This window comes from Eutrigla gurnardus, assembly GCF_963514095.1.
Source record: "Eutrigla gurnardus genome assembly, chromosome: 4".
Lineage (NCBI taxonomy): Eukaryota > Metazoa > Chordata > Actinopteri > Perciformes > Triglidae > Eutrigla > Eutrigla gurnardus.
The window spans coordinates 11,452,967-11,472,704 of NC_139918.1; the positions used below are offsets into that span (position 1 = coordinate 11,452,967).

At 39.1% G+C, this 19,738-nt stretch overlaps 2 protein-coding genes across 13 annotated transcripts in view; both read right to left on the minus strand.

The window, feature by feature from the left end:
• Positions 1–802: 802 nt before the first annotated feature.
• On the minus strand, positions 803–12,952 carry tmem71 (transmembrane protein 71). Its single transcript, XM_084007230.1, has 11 exons — positions 12,784–12,952; positions 10,550–10,627; positions 9,738–9,798; positions 8,856–8,901; positions 8,428–8,637; positions 7,186–7,448; positions 6,155–6,346; positions 5,859–5,925; positions 5,327–5,388; positions 5,170–5,219; positions 803–5,086 (listed from the first exon to the last, which is right to left on the minus strand). The coding sequence occupies exons 3-11, from the start codon at positions 9,766–9,768 to the stop codon at positions 5,063–5,065; spliced, it is 945 nt and encodes a 314-aa protein (XP_083863356.1). The 5' UTR covers positions 9,769–9,798; positions 10,550–10,627; positions 12,784–12,952; the 3' UTR covers positions 803–5,062.
• Positions 12,953–14,721: 1,769 nt separating this feature from the next.
• The window catches only part of zmynd11 (zinc finger, MYND-type containing 11), a 28,653-nt gene continuing 23,636 nt past the window's right edge, over positions 14,722–19,738 (minus strand). For all 12 annotated transcript variants that reach the window (XM_084008909.1, XM_084008914.1, XM_084008911.1 and 9 more), the window contains one exon: positions 14,722–19,535. In XM_084008909.1, the coding sequence (XP_083865035.1) occupies positions 19,413–19,535 (123 nt within the window). In that variant the 3' untranslated portion in view covers positions 14,722–19,412. The remainder of the gene's footprint in view (positions 19,536–19,738) is intronic.

A 19,738-nucleotide genomic window follows, 5' to 3' on the forward strand; every position in this document is an offset into this window, starting at 1 on the left:
AAAGAGACAAAAGTAACTATAAAGACACACAAACGTCAGCAGAAAGAGGCTAAATGGAGATGAAGTGTGTGTGTTGCTCACGAGGAGAAGTGTTGGTGTGGGTCTTTTGCAGGTCCTTGTCAAGGGCCTGTTTTCTCATTATGACCCACCTGTGATCCTTGCAGTTGTCCATGAGATTTGTCCTCTGCCACGGGACATCGTCCTGTCCTTTGAGGAACTGAAGGTTGACGTTTCAGTTTGAGATTCAAATGTAATACTGTCACTGTTCTGGGATCAGGCTGTCATCACCGCCTGCTGGAAGCGAGACGATCTCAACTCAGCATTTAAAATGTTTCCAGACCAGTTGTAGGGTTTGCAAAGTTTGAACCAATCATCTCAACAGGTGTTTTCACTGACGACTTCCTGTCCTCCCTCAGTGGGCGGAGTCGGTGGTTTCTGTGAAAACTGAAGGTTTGTCTGAAGGTGAAATGAGTTAAATCTGTAAGCAGCGGGCTTCTTCTCCGTCAGTGGGTTAAATGTTGGGTGAATGCAGAGCAACAATACTGTCATGTTTATTTTTTGTGATTCTGTCATTGACACTTTTTGTGATCATTGTTGTCATTTCATAATAAAAGGCTATTTGACGAGTCTCAAGAGGAAGATTAATGAAAAATAGTCATCTGAACAACTATTATTTTATATTTTTCATCACTTTAATCAGCTGAGTTTGCTTCTTCTTCAGTCATCTGCACCTCTGAACTGATTTTGATATTTGCAGAAGAAAAAGAAAAATCCCAATGAAACCAGCAGCAACGTTCAGATCTTTGTCTTTATAACATGATTTAATGGATGATAAATGTTCATTTCAACATCACATAAAACAAAACATTTTCACTGACATTGGGAAATATCTGACAATATGCAAAATACTGTAAAAATTGAATCTTTAAACGCAGCGCCACCAACAGGCCAAAAAAGGGCCACTACTCTTCATCCAAATCAGTTATGTGCTGTTTCTGAATTTAGACTGAATTTACAGATTTAAACACAGTGAACAACACTGTACAAAAACGCATTTTTGAAGCAAATGTTTCAGGTTTGATCTGATTAATACATAATTTGTTCTTCTTAATGTCTCAATTTCAAATTAAAATCTTGTTTGAGCGTCGTTTAAGGTTTAATTTTTACAATTTTCAGACTTTAATAACATGAATATAGTACAGTGCAATAAATAAATGAGCATATATAAAAAGTGCTATCACAAGTAGAGTATCATTTTTTCACCATTAGAAACAAGTGCAGTCAATATGTGTGTGTAAGTAAGTGTGTATGTATATATATATATATATATATATATATATATATATATATATATATATATATATATATATATATATACTGTATATACACACATCAATAACAAGAGCTTATCTAAAGGTTCGATTCATCCAAGAAAATACATATTAAATGTTTTTTACAACACCTTTCTCCACATTTAACTTTGATCACTGAAAGCTGCTCAAAAATGTTTGTGTCCATCAGGGGGATGAAGAACTGACAAGTTGTTTTACACATACAGCAACATGATCGTTGCATTGGCGTTCCTGACCACCTGATGTATATAAGTCCTATATATTTATATTTGGTCTTCACCAACTCCTGAGGAAAACATCTGGCTCACATTTTCAGCCACAAAACTACAATTTGGAGCTAAAAGAGGCTAGAAAGCTTCTTAGAGCTGAAGACTTCAGGATCTCTCACATTTCTCCGTGTAAATTGATCCACTGATCAAAAAGTGCAGCTTTAAATGCAAAGTAAAACGTTGTGCATAACTGTATTAAAAATATTAGTCATATAGATTCATTTTTGTTCATTAATTTCATGAATCGTCTAAACATTTGGCACTTTGAGTGAAAAAACACATCTAAGGATTCAGAAACGTACACACAAAGAGAGCTAGGTGAGGGTCGGTCAGTCACACCGGCATTTAAAGGTTGAATTCCTGCGGCAGGCGTGAACCCTTTATATTACAGGTGCGTTGCCACGTTCACGTCAGATAAGATGGAAACGATCCCCGTCTACGCCCTGCGAGCGCTCCCATCAATGGGTAATTCATCGCTGAATGACGGCAGTATTGTTAGAGGGTTAAAAAATACCGCCAATTCGGGATGATCCTAGCGACATTTAAATGGAAACGACTTATCAACTGGTGTAATAGTAAGAAAAACTAGAGTCATATTTCAGCACACAAGGTTAAATAACGTCTGACAAAATAGTCTGTATTTAGGAGCCATTTGAAAACGCTCAATAACCAAAGCGTATTTAAATGCCGCTGAAATCAATATGACGATAGTGTCGCTCCGGTTAGGAATGCGCTCCACAAAGCCAGCATGTGGTGTGTATATAATAATAATAATATTTGAAGTGCCAGCGAGGACTGTGGTCTAAGAAGAGTAATGGTATCACTTATACCATTAATTAGTATCTTAGGACACAACTTTGATTAATTGAGCTAGCTGCTTTGTTGATTCATAGTAAGCTAGGTCACTAGCTTTACTTTGTTGCATTTTGTATCGACTGTAGAATACTAACCCTGTATTGTGACCTCCGTCAAATATCAACAAATACATGATGGGTATTAATACCAGAACTTTACTTTCATTATTAAGCTGACATTCTGTTAGCCCTGGCTAACGCTAACACTAACCGCTAGCAGCTGCTCGATTGGTACTGACAAATTCATGACTCCCGCTGTCCTTGTTGATTCATAGCACACTGGGTAGCTAGCTTTACTTTGTTGCGTACATGCTAGTCGGCTAGCTAGTTAGCTAGCTAGTTGGGAGCGGCTGATGAGTTCTAATCAGAGTTCTGCCGAGCCGCTGCTGCTGGCGGAGGTCTCCATAGCAACGGCTGAGACATGCCAATATAATAAGTTAAACCGGCTGGTATTTCTGGTGCCGACTAGCGAGGGCGGCAACTGGGCATATCCCTAAAGGCAATATCGCACTTCATCCATTAAATCTGGGATTGTTTGCCTCCAAAGACAGACTTTGATGAGTGTGAGGCATTCAGGCACTTCCTTAGTAGTTGCGGTTTGCCAGTTGTGACAACAACTCGGACGTTGACATGAACAGTCAGAAGCTGCTAATTACGATAACTCCTATATGACATAAACGTGGCATTATTATCACAACTAAAAATAGTTTCCTGTAGCCTAACCAATCCAGACTATCTGGAACACGAAGACAAAACTTCAAATAATCATTTCACATGAACACACATTTCAAACATTTACACTTCACCCAGAAAGAGTTGACCTGTGAAAACAAGGCTCATCTCTTCCTGCTTCAGGTTTGCTAAAAGTCTTGGCGTAGTTTGAGGCCCAAACGTGATTCAATTTAAAAAATAAAACTGTATAAGGTCAAACCCTTATAAAGCCATACAGTACTTGTTTTTCTTAACATTTCTCAGCCACACTTCTTTTCCTGAACGTTTCTCGTTTCCTCCTCCAGGAATGACAGAGCGATAATTGGTCAATACAATCTGTTTGTATTCATATGGCATTTTGAGAGCTCTGAAACATTTTATTATGGTGTGAAGAGAGAGAATTTTATTTCAGTGTGACTTAGAGATAAATATGCTATGCTATATGTTCCCTCCCAGTTATCACGAGCAGCATGTTTGAAAGAACATTTTTAGTTTTTTTTTTTAACATCTGAAAAGTAAACTTGTCATCCGTCTGCTTCAACCTGCAGGAGGATGATCTCCATGTCACACTGGAGCAGGTCTGTTTACTGATTCAGCAGCACTTCCCTGTATTATTCTGTGTTTCTGCACTGCTGGCTGACATAAAAGGCACTTAACAGCTGAAGAGTTTTACTCAAAATGCTGCAGAGAACAAACTCTCTGCCAGTGTATTACCTGCTATTCTTAAAGCTGCACAAGGGAACGTTACGATAACGGGATTTGAATCATCCTCTAACCTTTTTTATCAGGTTTATTTGAAATTAACATCGGATTAGTTTTTTAACTACCGGTATCAGGATAAATTCACCCAAATGAGGTAAGATCATGCAAAGCCATCGAACCAACAACACCAGTTGGAACATGGATGTGATTGGAAACCTTGGCCCCGCCCATCGATCTGTCAATAAGGGGACATCAGCAAACTAAACGTCTACTTCTTATGTGTCACAAACAATTTCTTGTCAGAACTCTATCAAGGAAGTCAGATTTTCACAATAAATTCTGAACTTGTGCAGCTTTAATATACTGTTTTTATTAATATTTCTGCTTTGCATGCTTTTTTAAATTTCATTTTAGAGCAAAACTCTTCATTCAGTTTCCCAACTCAACTTGTGCATTGGTTTTTGCTTTGTTTGTTTGTTTTTTTAGAAAAAGTCACAGCTCTTATTTTGAATAGAAGTGAGGCTCCACAGCGACGCTCGCCGACGGACCTGAATTTGTCTTGTGGTCACTTTGGGCAGCCCCAAAAAAGCCAAGTTCAACTATTAACAATAATGAACTACAGGTATATTTGGATGCTTTATATTTGATATGGATACTTTCTACGTTTTATAGCTAAACTACAATAACTTGTGTCACCATGTTAATGAGCTCCTTCGGCTTTTTAACGCAAACACACCGTCTGATCCAGCTTTCATGTGAGACACAAAGTCTTTTTTCTTTTTGTCGGAAACAGAAAACGTTTCCAAACATCTCTCAGCCGAGTGCTGACTGTGAGCATAAAGTACACGAGGTTAGCGTGAGGACGACCTGAATGCATCACCGCGCTAACTTTCCTCATGTTTGCTTTGGATTTAACGATTGAATGTTTCAGCCCTTCTGGTCGACGCATCTCAGCGCAGAAAACAAGATTTACATTCAAAAGGTTGTCATTTGAGGTCAAAGCATCAAACGGGTTTTGCTGTAAAAGGTTTTCCGGAGCTCAGTGTAACTTTCAAGTGCCACGTACATGCAAACACTTGGTGAAATGTAAAATGCTTCTGCTAATTCTGAGTCCCATCAGACCTTTTCTGTCTTCCAGTTTCACACTGCAGACTTTTGCCTCCCGAAGCTTCTTTTACTCGTTTCTTGATGTGATGTCCTGAAAAACAGAATCATAAGAAGCTGTTATTGTCGTTTCCTCGCTGCCAAACTTATAGAGAAACGTCTTGATTGTGGACTCACCTCCGTCTTCGCCCTCCTCCACTCGCCCACTGGACCCGACTTCGTCAGGACTGAAAGAGAGATCGGAGATGTTTCAACAAAAAGTCACTTTCTAAAATATATACATATAATATATGTCTCACAGTGACAGTAAGATTCTGGGTTACTTGATACTTACGCATAAATGTTGCGAGCACGGTGAACACGGCCGATGTGACGCCCACGCTCCACAAAAGACACCTACAGGGAAGAAGAGAGTCAGAAACATGAAGCACATTTCAGCGTTATCTCCTGCTTGAACATGTGGAAGACAAACAACAACAACAAGGAAAGATCCAATTTTCTAGATTGAGGATTCAAGTCAGATTTTAATTTGGACTGGATTCCGTATCGATCAGGTATAAAGCAATAATTAAATAATCTTATATAAGATAAAGATGATCATAAATGTATTTGTTTGTTTTTATAATCCGGCTCTATTTTCTCTGCCATGATAACATGCTAGACAGCTTTTTCAAGTCACTTGAGACGATATTTACAATTATTCCAATAATGGAAATTCACCACGATCAACTTATTGTTGTATAGTTTTTTTATTGCTATAAAATCCTATATCGTCATCTTGATTGTGTGTCTAGTGAAAAGTAAAAACGTAATTCCAAAGATCGCCTTTAAAAGGTTATGCTGAGAAATAGAAATAAGAGTTTTACCCGGAGTAGAGAGCAGTGAAAATGAAGATGGTGAAGATGAAAAGGAGAAGGGCCTTCATCGTTAACCCTGAAACACAAATACAAATAAATGTTTTTCAGACAAACAGCTAAAGAGATGGACTATAGCAACAATTCAACAACTTTTTTTTATTTTATTTTTTTATTTTAAAAATAAGCTGCTATTTTGCATTTTATCAAGAGCTATTTAATGATGAAAAATGTAAAAATCAATAATCAGACTGTCACAGAACACAGAAACATTCATGAACTACTAGATGAAGAGTGCTGCAGCTCACCTGAGTGCTCAGGTGAAGCATGACAACAGCTATTGGTGTAGAAGGGTGAGGGAGGCGGGACTTCAGAGAGGCCGCCCAGAGACTGGGTGAACCGCTCCTTTGATTGACAGATTTCAGAACAAATCTCCTCCTGGATGAGCAGCTTCGGGGGCGGGGCCACTTTGTCAGCAGGGGGCGGGATCTCAGTGTGGTCTGAAAGAGAATAATATACAGACATTTTATCAATAACACAGAGGTCTCTGCAGGCGGCGACCTCTGGGTCTGAACAGTGAAGTGGAGTGAAGTGGCTTAACCCTTTCTACTGGCCACCAGGGGGCGACTCGTCTGGTTAAAAGAAGTCTGACTGGAAAGAACATTGCGGTCTCAATCTCTAGTTTCAAGTCTTCTTCAATACAGCATGATGTTCATTTATTAAATGATGGTCCACTTAGAGTCTATAGACCATAACACAGGGGATGCTTTAAGGCGGGGCTACCTTGTGATTGACAGGTAAACCTGGGAGTTTTCTGAGTGTTACAACTCAAACCCTTTCACAAGAAGTCTTTTGTCACATTGAGGTGGCCTAAAAATGTCTCATTTAAAAAAAAAACAAGATTTAACAGCGAAACACCAAGATGGTGCTGGTCAAAAATTAAATGGCATCAGCCAAAATGCCAAAGTTGAGGCTTCAAAACGACAGTCCACAAACCAATGGGTGACGTCATGGTGACTATGCCCGCCTCTTTTACACAGTCATCGTAGTCACCATGGCCTCGTGTCTGATTTGTCATCTCTCTCTTAGTGGAACAAAGGGTTACGCTTTAACAGCAGCATCTTTATTTCTGAGTCATGTTGAAGCAACACTGGCTGTTTCTGCTTCACATTAACAAGATGAAGATACCCAACCACTGCACCGCCTTTAATGGGAGATAGAAGAAGAGAGGAGGAGGAGGGTAAAGTCGCTGGTGTTTCATAAACACTGAAGAGGAAGGTCTTTCTCATCCAGTTATCGTCATGTGATCACTAAGATTTGGGGCTCCTCCCACCATTACCATAAGTGAAGTTGCAGCTGTCGTCCAGCTCGGTCCCGTTAAACGCAGACCAGGTTGACTCGTCCAACAGGGCCGCGCCTTCCTGGCTGGTTCTGGACCAGTCCTGGTCCTGGTCCTCTTGGCCCTGGATCTGGTTTTGGCTGTGTCCTGTCCTGAAGACGCCTCTGAAGACCTTCTCGTCCAGCCAGGTCTGGCAGCTCTCTGTCACGTCGCTCAGCAGGCGAGCCAGAGAGCTGCGAGGCCGCCGCCGGCGCCGGAAAACCCTGAGAGAAGAAGAAGAAACGTTCATCTCAGTCGCACGTTTCTGACATGTTTCAACCCAAAGAGTCTCTGTCTTCAGTTGTTGGACTCTCATGATCCTCACCGTTAACAGTTTACCTTTCAGTGTGGGTATATGTTGAATTTACAACTCAATGTTCACCAGTTTAAATGTTTACCTCTGAATCTATCAAATGTCTTTTTTTTTCACAGTTTTGAACAAAGTAATTTTGCTCTGACTAAATCCTTCTTGTACGTTTTTCCAGAAGTTTTGTTTCAGAAATAAAGAGGTATATTTTGGCTCATGTGCACAAATCAAAGAGAGTTCTTCAGTACAACTCAAATACAATATGACATGAGAAGTTGTACATAAATATTCAGTGTTTAATACAGACGGCGCTCCATCAGTTATGCAACGAGACAAACAATAACACAAGGGTCTCCTAGCAACCGTGACAGGTGACATCACACCCTGGCTCCTGAAAGCCGCAGCCGTCAGGCGTGAAGAATTTACAGCTTTTGGAGCTGCTCGCCATGGGCTGGACGGCTCGCTCTGATTGGCTGCTGACCTCCCCAGACACACTGTGTTACTGTCCTTATTTAATGATATTAAACACATAATTCTCCATTTTCATAAGGGACCAATCCAACTTTCCTGAACTTAATGAATGCTTTCTAACAATAAACCACCATCTAACCTGATTTGAATGGTTTGTGTTGTAAAAGTTGTTTATTTTATTGTGTGTTGGCTTTGCTGAAGTTTGTTGCCACATTTTGATCCAGTTCGAACAGCTGATACAGGTTAGAAATAGTTTGATGGGTGGTCTCTAGTAGTCTCTAGCTCTGATCAGAGGAGCCAATCACGAGCCTGCAGCATGGAGCTCGCCCCAAGTGTGGCGCCGCCGGGCTCCATACTGTATACCCCGGGGAAATGTCAGCCTCATCAGTACTGTATTGTAAATTCATTTTAGAAACGGCTCTCACCGGACGAGGTTCTCCTTGTAGGACACGTTGGTTTTGCAGGGAGTCAGGGACACGTTGCCATCGTCGTCCCAGGAGAAACTGTCCTCGGTGACGCTGTAGTACCCGTTGGTGAGGAGGCGTGGCGAGCGGCGGCAGGAGCACGGCTCGCCTCCGTCGGCAGACGAGTAGCAGACGTAGGAGGAGTCAGGAGAGAGGAGAGACAGGTCAAGGCTGAGGGAGAGATGGTGTTTATGAATAAAGTGTTGTATAGATCAGACAATGAAAGATATATGAACAAACCCCTTATATATACAGTATATAACTAATAGATCACCATGAAACTGACATACAATTATTTAGGTATTAAAATTTTTCTGAACCATTGTTCAAAAGTTCAAATAAGTGATACTTCAGACTATATGAAAAACAGTTCTTTGAAGGGTTCGTACCTCTGGCAGGAGTGATTGGCCCGCAGCCTTCGTTTGATTGGTGAACCTGAAGAACAGATTTCAGATATGAGACAAACAAGCATACGTTTGTTCCGTGCAGCCGACTGCGTTTCTAAATAAAGACGACTTGACTTTTATCAGTGTGTGGAGCCGGAGAGCATTCCTGAGGTGGTCCGGGGAAACCACTTGAGTAAACGTGCTGTTGTGAACGGAGCTGACGTGATGCTGATAAAAACTCTGCAGGAATGTAACGACAGGGAGCTTATTGTTGTCTTTGTTTGCAAGATCATTCCTAGAACGTAACGGCAGCAGTCTTTTTTATTATTATTGTTGCATGAGAGCGTGTTTCCATGAGTGAGCGAGTGAGTGTGCAACTCTGTGTCTGTCCACAGCTCATCTACACCACAACTATTCAATTCTATTTTATTTATAGTGTCATATCACAACAAAAGTTACACGCTCATGAAGTCAATGAAAAACTACCAGTTAGCCCGCTGCTATAACGACAGGCTTTTGTGTTTGGGACGGTGTCTTTGGCTAACGGCTAACGGCTAACTGTGTGTTTTACTCTGCCTTATAGCCCGTTGGTCCCTCGTCTGTGTGTCAGCCAACCGTGGGTAGTTTTATTCGATCACACATACAGTAGCTGTGGTAGCGGCAGACACTTCCCTGAGTGCAGCTTTCTAGTTGTGCCATAATTTCACACTATGGAGGATTTTGCTTGTTTGAGTTGATGATGCGCATCCAGCAAATCCATCAGCTGTTTGCAGGTTCAGTTCAGAGTGTTCAGAGGCAACAATAAGTATCAGTGAAGGGCTGCTGTTTAACAGACCAGATGTGTGTGTGTGTGTGTGTGTGTGTCTGATGTTGATGATGACGTACTTGTAACGGCTCCAGAGAAGAACAGAGCCATTTTTGTCTGCGGCAGAGCGTCTCCGTCGATCTGTGAAAGAAAGCAGAAACCCGACACCGGCAGTGAGAAACACGAGTCCGGTTTCCTCCCGGCTGGCGGTCTCATCAGGGTCACCGTCAATACTGCAGCCCATTGGTTCCTGTACATGTATACAGCGGTTTGGCGCTCTAGAGATGATTTGTATGTGGGATTGAGCCAAAATAAACGAGGGATGGGAGAGATTCTATTTGATGTTGATGGTGGTGAATTTCCATTTTCCTCATGAGTGACCTGAAAACGTTTGCTATCACGGTAGACAGGTGAAGAATAGAGCCAGAAAATACTTAATACTTTTTTTTTTTTTTTTCCTTTATTTATGCAGGGTGACCTTATGATTTATGATAATCTTATTTAAGATTATTTGATTATTTTTCACTGAAAAGGATGTTCACTAAAATAAAATATTTGTTTCTTAACTAAATAGTGATTCCAATATGGATTATTTAGTGGCATTTTAAGACTTAATCGGGATAATACAGTGAATGGTCATTCTTTTTGGCAGTTTGATGCGTTTTTTAATGGAGCTCACAAAAAAAGTTGTTTTTTTAATAAACTCCAGCAGGCAGGAGAGAGGAAGGAGAGCAGAAATAAAGTCTTTCCTGATCTGCTCTCCAGTAACGTATTTAAGCTCTGTGGGTGCAGTTAATCCCTCCAGTCTGAGCACTTCAGTAGTCTCTCACAGCTAATATAAAACTAATCCACCAGCGGATCAGGCTACCAAACAAGCGTTTCTGAGCCGTACCTTTAACTTGTCCCTGTTAAAGACGTGGATGTGGCCTTCAGTGTTCAGTGTTGTGCTCCTCTCACATCCTGCAGAGGCCTGAGGGGGAAAATGCAGAAGAGAGTAAAAACAAGAGGGTCTGTGACTGTGAGCTCATGTTTCCTGTTAACTCTGCATCTGCTGGGAGGAACTTCAGCTCAGTTTGACCCACCGCAGAACGACGAACCAGACGGCGGTGAGACACCGGGGGCCGGAGCTGAGATTAGAGGGTTACATCCACATCTGAGCTGAAATCATTAACAACCTCCAACCGATGTCGTTCCTCAGCAACCAAATTAACTGAAACTAAAGTAACTCTGTGAAGAAGGCAACGAGAACATTTCCTGAAAACTTTCTCGCACACTACGATGCTATTGTGTGACACTGGCCAAGGCGAGGTTTCCTTCCATTTTTAAATATTTGATTATATTTGCCCGATGGAGCTGGAGTCAGGTTGTGGTTAGCTTAGCTTAGCATAAGACCAGTAGCCGTGCTAACCCCATCACAGACATGAGATCTACAGAATCGTGTCATCTGAAATCAGAAAGGCAAACCTCTGTTTACTTTCTACACCTTCAAACGGCTGGAAACGTGTCATATAAAGACTTATTTCCTTGAATATGTGGAGTCTTTGTGAGCGTTACCTCCTGCAAACAAACATCTGACTCCGTTCTGTTGTTCTGTGGAATAAAAGATGAACTGGGTCAGCGGCTGTTAGTGGGCTGCAAACAGACACCCCTCTGTGTCACGGTGAATGGGGGGGGGGGGGGGGGGGGGGGTCGTCCTCGCGGTTTGAATGCAGCAACGGACTAAAGCTCTAAACAACATGTGATGATGTAGCTATTAGTACATTTCTACGTGTAACGTTTTCAGTCTGCTCATTAAAAACATCTCCAGTATCTCCCTCCCGTATGGTGATATGGTGGGACTTTTCACGGATGGTTCTAAGTATAACCCTTTATGGTAAGTTCTAGGTAGAACCCTGTGAAAAGTTCCAGGTGGATATAAAAGGTTCTACAAGCGCAGGACATCTCAGGAAATACATATACAGTCATACAAAGTATTCTCTCGCCTTAAAACACTCAAAGTCTCCCCTTCTGTCAACAAGAAAAACTCCAATATTATATATTAGATACATATTTCACACATGGACTTTTGTGTTTGGAGGGTAAAAACAACAAAGTTCCTCTTCACTGCTCCGGATGGGTTTATATTAAAATCCGGAATAAACTAGAGCTTTGTGTTTATTAATAAAACAATAACACAATTCCAGAACGTGACTGTTATACACTATTTATGAAAACGATGCAAGTTCACTCTTATAATGTGCATTTCTATATGTTGATTTTATTTGCATTTTATATTTTCTAATATTAATAGATTCTAATAGATTCTAATCGTTATGGAAAAATCTCATATATATATATATATATATATATATAAATAAATCAATATTCAGTGAGATATTTTTATATTTGTATTTTAGAAACCCCAAATATATTGTGCTATAGTACCTTCAAGGCTTAACTACAGACTTGCATTTATTTATTTGATTATCCCCCCCAACTGTGTCGCATTGGACCCTTCCCACTTCCCAGCATTCCTTGCAGCAGCCGTCTGTTGGAGCTGCTGATGTTGGAGGAAAACGCGTAGCAGGAAACACAACGATGGACCAAACCATTTCACCTGCGTGCTGCGTCTCCACTGTGTCTTTGGTCATATTTGTAAAAGGAGATTACACTTTTACACAATTTTAAAATGCACGGGGTTTCATTGTTATAGCACTGAGTGTTGAAGCTGCAAGAAGTGATTTTATTAACTTTTCCCTGGTATTTTGAGGCATATTTATTATTATTTAGAACAAAATAAATGCCTCGTAGTGTGATTATTGTCCTCACTGGTTAACTAAAACACTACACTTTGTATTTACTTTGTTTTATTTATAGATGCGACATTCCTAAACTGTTTCCATGATAAAATCTCTGTTGGTTTCGTCCTGCAAGTATTCCATTATTATCATATTATCAGAGATTCCAACTACACTATGTTTTGATATTAAGTGAATCATAACAATACGCTTCATTTCTTAATAATTTACATTCAGGGAGGCAGCATGAGTTTGTTATATTACATTACTTTATAAGTGGAACAAAACGTCTTATTGGCATTTCCAGTCTCCCAGACAAAGACACATAACGGCCCTGAACGCAACTCACCGGTTTGTTTCTCCTCCGGAAGTGAAGACAAGGAAACAACTCTTCTTCTTCTCGGTGCAGAATTAAACTCCTTCTTTTTATCTCCTGGAATTTTAAATCTTTTAAAATGTTGATCTTTGAACAGAAGATTTGACGTCTGTGCTCCGCAGCTGTCACCGAGCCTCGCCCACACGCAGGAAACACGCCAGCTGTCAAAATAAAATACTAGACAAATTAGGCTCCGGTCGGCATTTCAAAGTAAAAGCAGAGCGAGTCGAATAAGAGATTTAAAGCAATCCATACGAAACAATGTTTATAAAATATTACTGGTAACCAGATTTATCATGATGGGAGTGATTCAGGTATTCATCCGCGTGTATGTGCTGGAATGTGTTTCCCTTTATTTACGTGCATTATACAAACATCAGCTTACAGAGGTGAAACAGATGCGACAATTATTATTATCAACTTTCTATTGGATAGTTATGTTTTTATCTATTCTTCACCAGGAAACAAGAAAACATTCACATTTATATGAAACTTCTTGTCGTATGTTAATTGTTTATAAATCACATTTTCTTCCTGTAAATTATATGTCATTTTATTTTTAAGGGAAAAGATACCAATATCCGGTAACAGCTTGACCTAATTGGTGCAGCATCGGACATCTGACGAAATGAGACTTCCCCTCTGAATCCCCCTGGGGTTTCTAGTATTTCTGTTTTTTTTTGTTTTCTGTGTTTTCTGCTTAAAACATCGTACTAATTCTGTCGTATAACCATTGTACATATTAAAAATAAAAACTTTAAAACTAAGACCGTGTCTAGTTCAGCATCAAATCATGTCTGCTGGCGACATCTAGTAGCCATTTTACTCAAAGCATTATTTATCCTTCAAACGCAGACAGTAAAAAAAGATGAAAAATCGATACAAACATCAAAGGTGGAGATAAAGCTTCAAAATATTCATACACAATGGTGACATGGTGAATGACGAAGATAACACTATAAGGCAAATAAGAGAGAAACGTATTAAAAATGAAAAATAAAACAGTAAAACTATAAGAAAAAACGGGTCAACAGATGAGGAACATGAAGGAGGAAGTGAGAGACGGTTAAAATGTCTGGATTGAGAAACGGACGGAATGTGTTGCAATTTAAGCAAGAATTTAGGAGATTTCAAGTAATTGGTACAAAGCCAGTGGGAGAAAGAAATGTTCCATTTACAAGTACAAATATGAAGAAGAATCAAAAGATTAACAGCATAAAATAAAGACATCAACATAAATACAAGATTGAAGTTCTCTAATTTTCAGTGAAACCAATCATGGATGTTATGGAAGTTAGTGTGTAACAATTAAAGAAGTTAAGTGTTGAAGCTTCCACAGAGCAGAAGAAGCAAGGGCTCACGGCAAACTCAAATCTGTGGTGCAGAAAATCATGAACAGGGTAGACCACTAATTTAAAAATGTGTTCTTTGACTTGAGCAACAGGATACAATGAATCAAAAGAAAATGGCCTTCTCCTTAAAGGAGCCTTTATAATATTGCATATGAGTGGAATTCCCAATGTTTTTTGTTCTAAAACCTCAAAACAAATTAATAGTTTTGAAATAGCCACTCTTTATTCTTTCATTATAATTAATTAAAACAAAGAAAATACTTTGCTCTCGTTTATTCATCAGGTGATGCTTCAGTTTGTTCAAACATCAGTGAAGTCGGTTAAATGGTGATCACTGATTTGATAGAATGACTTAATGCTTTGACACAAAAAACGATAAAACCCACTGGAAAAGGGAAGAAGCAGAAAAGCACAACAGGTCCTCTTTATTAACTTCATGAGCAGAATCATTGTTCTTTCATTTGGGTGAAGTGACCCTTTAAAAAGTCAGCAAGCTTGGATGTTTTGACCATCATCGATCTCAAATCCAAACACTGAGAACAGAAACTGGAAACATGAGTATTTGTTGATACATTTATTTTCCTCCATGTTAGCACGTAGAATATATTTATATACATATTGCTAGCTAAAGCATCAAAAAACAAACAAAAAATAAAAGAAATGTCGGGAACATAGAAAATGTTAAGCCACAATGAATAGTTTACATATGGACAGAAGAGAGGATGAGGACAAAACTTCACACCGTTTCATTCCAGTTGGAAGTGCATACATACTCTGAGTGCCAACAGGATATAATCCAGTACTCGCATAGTATTATGTACTGTAATACTGTGGGGAAAAGAGCAGTGAACAGTCCGGTTGTGGGCGACAATCCGATTTACTCACTTTTTAAAGCTGAAAGCAGCTTCAAACAATCTCTGCTCGACTGAAATTCCAGAAATGAAAACTAAAAAAAGTAATTGTCATATTGCTTTACTCTGAGGGAGTGCAACCACGTCTTTTTTTTTTTTTTTACACACATAGAAAAGAAAGAAATGTAAAAAACGGATACGTACACCAGTACTCATGCAGTTAAAAAAAACACATACCAACTGGAATGACATCCAAACGTTCACACTGAAAGCTTTTTTGGGGGGATGGACAAATATAAAAACAGTCTGTAACATAAAAGAGTGTCTGTGTGGGAGAACATGCAATCTATCGGTTTGACTTCCGATGTGACGGATTGAATTCGGATAAATCAAAAAGGTAAAAAAAAAAAAAAAAAAAAGCCAACCGGAAACGCGTGCGTGACACAAACCTAAGAGTGCGGTGGCGATATGATTAACGGTTGTACATTGTACAAAACTAGAACCAACAGTCATCCAGATCACTGTGAACACAGAAAAACACAACTGAAATCCAATACTCGTGAATCCATTTACAATGTACACCTAACATGAAGGAACAGATATTTATTTACATGTAGTGCAATGGTGACTGAAAAAAAAAAAAAAAAAAAAGCCTGCAGGAGAACTGTGGTAATGCACAAGAGAACGCGTGAGAACTCTTTCCGGGAATCAGACATGAATCAGAATGTGCAGCACGCTGGAGGACAGGAGGCCGAACTGTACAATACCATGTTACATCTTAAAGTGATACACTTAAATGAGTTTCCAAAGAAACACCCGGGAGACGAGTGAGCGAAAAACGGCTTCAAAGAAAGGTCTCGAAAGTCTGGAACATCAGTTACCGTAAATTCTCTAATAGTGGACCGTTTTCAAACAATATCGTATTATTCTGGTCGTTTCCTCGTTGAGTCCACGAACAAACCCGACACATCTTCTTCATTAAAAACAATGTTGCACCCGTGATGATGAACACAAGCGTCTTAGTTTAGGTGAACTCAATGCCACATACACAAATACTACAGATGTGGAACCATCCACCACTGAAAACCGTCGCCAGCAGGTTCTGGTTTGATAAAAACGACAGCTGTTTTAGAGAATGACTGACCCTTTTTTTTTTTTTACTTCACATGTTAAATCTGAAAGTTGTGTCTTTAAATGATTTCAGAAGGAACCAAAGGGCTTGACGTGGAGAACCACAGACAGGAAGTCAGACAGTATTGAGAGACGGACTAACACAATGTTTGTTTTTGTCTTTTTTTTTTTTTTTTTTATAGGATTTGTTGGCAATTTTCAAAATATAGAATAATACCAGGCTTTGCTTTTAGGCTGCTTTTTCCCCACAATTTCACAATAAAAACCATCCAAGGTAAAAGCAATACATGTATATAACAAAGTCCCAATTCCATACTTCACACAAAGCTTTGAGCCTGCAATGTCTTCACACCGGAAAAGAATCCAAGGAAATTAAGAAAATTAATTGGCACCAATTGGGAAAAGCAATTCATTAAATTAAACATGAATCAATTACTGGTTTCATCTCAAACTTGAGGATTTGTTTCGTTTTCTGTTTTATAGCAATGAATATCATTTGACATTGAATGGACAAAACAAGTAATTTGAAGACATTATCCAATATTTTCTGCCAGTAAACGAATAAATAAAATAATGCATAGATCAATCGATGATAAAAAAAAATAAATTAATAAAATAAAACAAATCCTTATCCACAGGCCACAGGTGTTAAAATATCTCAGAAAAGAAGAAATGACTGTTACACTTTTGTAGAAACGGTTTGCTTTCCCATTGAGGTTAATTGGCAGATGCATTATAAAGTCGCACTTTAAACGACATCTGCTTGAACAACTTCCTGTTGGTATAAAACACTGAAAAAAAGGTATACTCATAAGCATAGTATGTAGTACAGAATTGGGAGTACTAGCTACAGAAAGATATCAGGATAAAAAAGTATTAAATCTTTGAAAAACATTTGTCTGTTGGCTCATGTATTGCATCGTTTCTCATTGAATTGTAAATATATATATTTATATATAATGGTATGGTGATATAAAAATCAGCTTCACTCTTTAGCCGAGATGAATAAAAAAATGTCCTGCCCACTATGTGAGAATTTACGGTATTTTATTTGTCACATGTAAACAAAAGCACAAATTGATTAACAATTAGCAATCTGTGTGTCAAAGAAAAAAGCGTTGCGTCTATACAGAGTAACTGATTTATTTTCCTCCGTTCAGCAAATCTTCATTACTGAGGAAACAGTCAGGAAACTGGAAAAATGTCACACTTCTCAAAGAAAATCAAAACCACTGGCAATTTTATTGCCCCTTTAAAAAAAAAAAGTTTCCAAGCGCCATATTTACACACCATCGCCACTCGATATTCAGCACAGGGAAAACGATAGAAAAGATTACTTTGATCATTCACATTTGCATAACGTTTTATATTGGTCCATCCGTCATCACTGCTTATTAAACACCAGCGAGCGTCTGGTCTTTTTTTTGTTTTTTGTTTTACGGTAATGAAAGTAAAAAAAAAAAGACAAACTATGAAACCATCAACATGCATGTGGCCTTACTGGGAGTAAGAGATGGAGAAAAGAAAGAGAGAAACAGGCACCGACCACCAACTACAGCATAAGCAGTGAAAGAGTTAAAAAAAAAAAGAACAGAATTCATTTTTTAAATGTACAGAAGCGAGTGAGGAAAACAATTGGGATCTTAATCGTTTTCTCTCCTGCCTTGAGGCCTTAAGGACAGATAAAAACAAACAAACAAGTTCCTTAATTTCTTTTTCATCCGAGAAAAGTTGTGGGGGGAAAAAAAAGTTTTGCCAGGATATTTTTTCTAAATGTTTGTTGTTGTAATGCTCATATTGGCCACAGGAGGCTGAAAAGTGCATATGTTAGGTACTTGTGTCGCTCCTCACCATGACTACTCACTATTTATATACAGTCTACGGTTATGTGTTAGCAAGTATCACATTATTATCACATTAAATCTCACCTGCAAGAAAACATGAATGCTTTTAGTCCCATTTAAAACATGGGATAGGGGTGCACGTCAGCCTCTTGTGGCCAAAATGAGTATTACAACATCAAAATAATTTTTTTCCACCCGTTTCACAGAACAAATAACAGGAAACTTGAAAACTTTATCTCCAGCCATTCTCATACAGGAGAGAAAACGATTAAGACCAGAATGTCTCTCCCCTGCCTCTCAGGGCTTCGGTAAATATGACACTGATCGTTCGGAAAAATATACACTTATTTTTAAAGTTGTGGGAGGACGCAGGAGGAGGGAGGATTCACCAGATCTTCTCAGGTAGGTTCAACGAAATGTTTTTTTTTTGGCAATATTACAAGCATTTGGGTCGTTAAGAAAACTAAGTGTGCAAAAAAGTGGAAAAAACAGTCAAATCATGGAACCTCTCTAAGATCCAGCTCAGTAAAGATTGCTCTACATTTCCCCAATTTAGAACCAATTAAAAACTCTCTTTTAAATATCTGATTCATAAAAACTAGTCCATTAAAAAAAAGAAAGAGCCCCAAAATGTGCATAACAATATCATAATTATAACAATACATGGAAGATTAATTTTGTCGGCATCTTTTAAGGCCGACGTCGTGACCCTGTTCCCAATAAGTGACTTTGAGGAAAATATGATTTTAGGTAGAAATGATAAAAAGGTGCTATTCACCGCAATAGATTCCTAAACAAAATAAAATATATTCACGTCGGTGAGCCATGTCGTCAACAAATCAACATCTAATGCTGTTTTTTTGGGAATTTTTTGAAATAGGTTTCTCTATGAAAGCGGAGCTAGTTCGGTATTATTTACCGCGTGTTTCCGTTTCTCTCGTGAGATCGACGGTGTGTTGCCGCTGCATTTACAGTAAGAAAATCCAGGTAATAAAATGTATTCAGTTAGCGCTCGTCTGTTACTACACACTTAAATAACACATTCTCTGACACAAGCTCAAAATTAGCACTTCAGTAAAAGGAAAAACAAAAAAAGTGGAGAAAAGAAACAACAACAAATGATATCACACCATAACTCCGCATTCGAGTCATGTTGTCGAGCAATCTGTTCACGATTCAGAGAAGAAGAAGAGAAGTCAATTAAATGGGTACATTAAATAATAGAAACAAAATGAAAACGATAAAAAGGGAACAAATTGCTCTTTTTACACAGACGACATCGGGTCCACAAAGTTTTCAGGAAGGCAAGTAGAGAAGCAGGAGGTGTGTGTGTGTGTGTGTGTGTGTTGTCGACACTGACTGACAGGAGGAGGATGCGAGAGCCAATGGGGCGCTGTGTGAGGTGAGGAGGGGGAGGAGCTTGTTCATCTCTTTCTGCGGCAGGTTCGTTTGTGGTCGGCGTGCCAGTGCTCCTGCTGACACTTGATGGAGCAGTAGGAGGTGTTCCAGCAGCAGTGATACATGGCCTCCTCCTCACAGTTATAACACTGGAGACGACAACAACGACAACAACAACACAAACATTTAGTGTTTAGTATCACGGCATCTGTTGCATTGTGGTTATCTAAACGATGGTGCTGCCTCCCTTTGAGGGCAGCAAGCGGGAAAGCAAACTGTAAAAAATGTCCTTTGAAACGCCAACAAATATGGACTGAAGCAGAATATCTCATTCGATATATTAAAATTAGGG

Bases quoted from the DNA above. Each gene is read 5' to 3' on its own strand.
- tmem71 (XM_084007230.1), bottom strand. From the start codon at position 9,768: ATGGCTCTGTTCTTCTCTGGAGCCGTTACAA. The intron at 8,638-8,855 runs GTACGAACCCTT...TCTCTCCCTCAG, and splicing joins GCCAATCACTCCTGCCAGAG to CCTTGACCTGTCTCTCCTCT. The intron at 5,220-5,326 runs GTAAGTATCAAG...TCTCTCTTTCAG, and splicing joins CGTGCTCGCAACATTTATGC to TCCTGACGAAGTCGGGTCCA.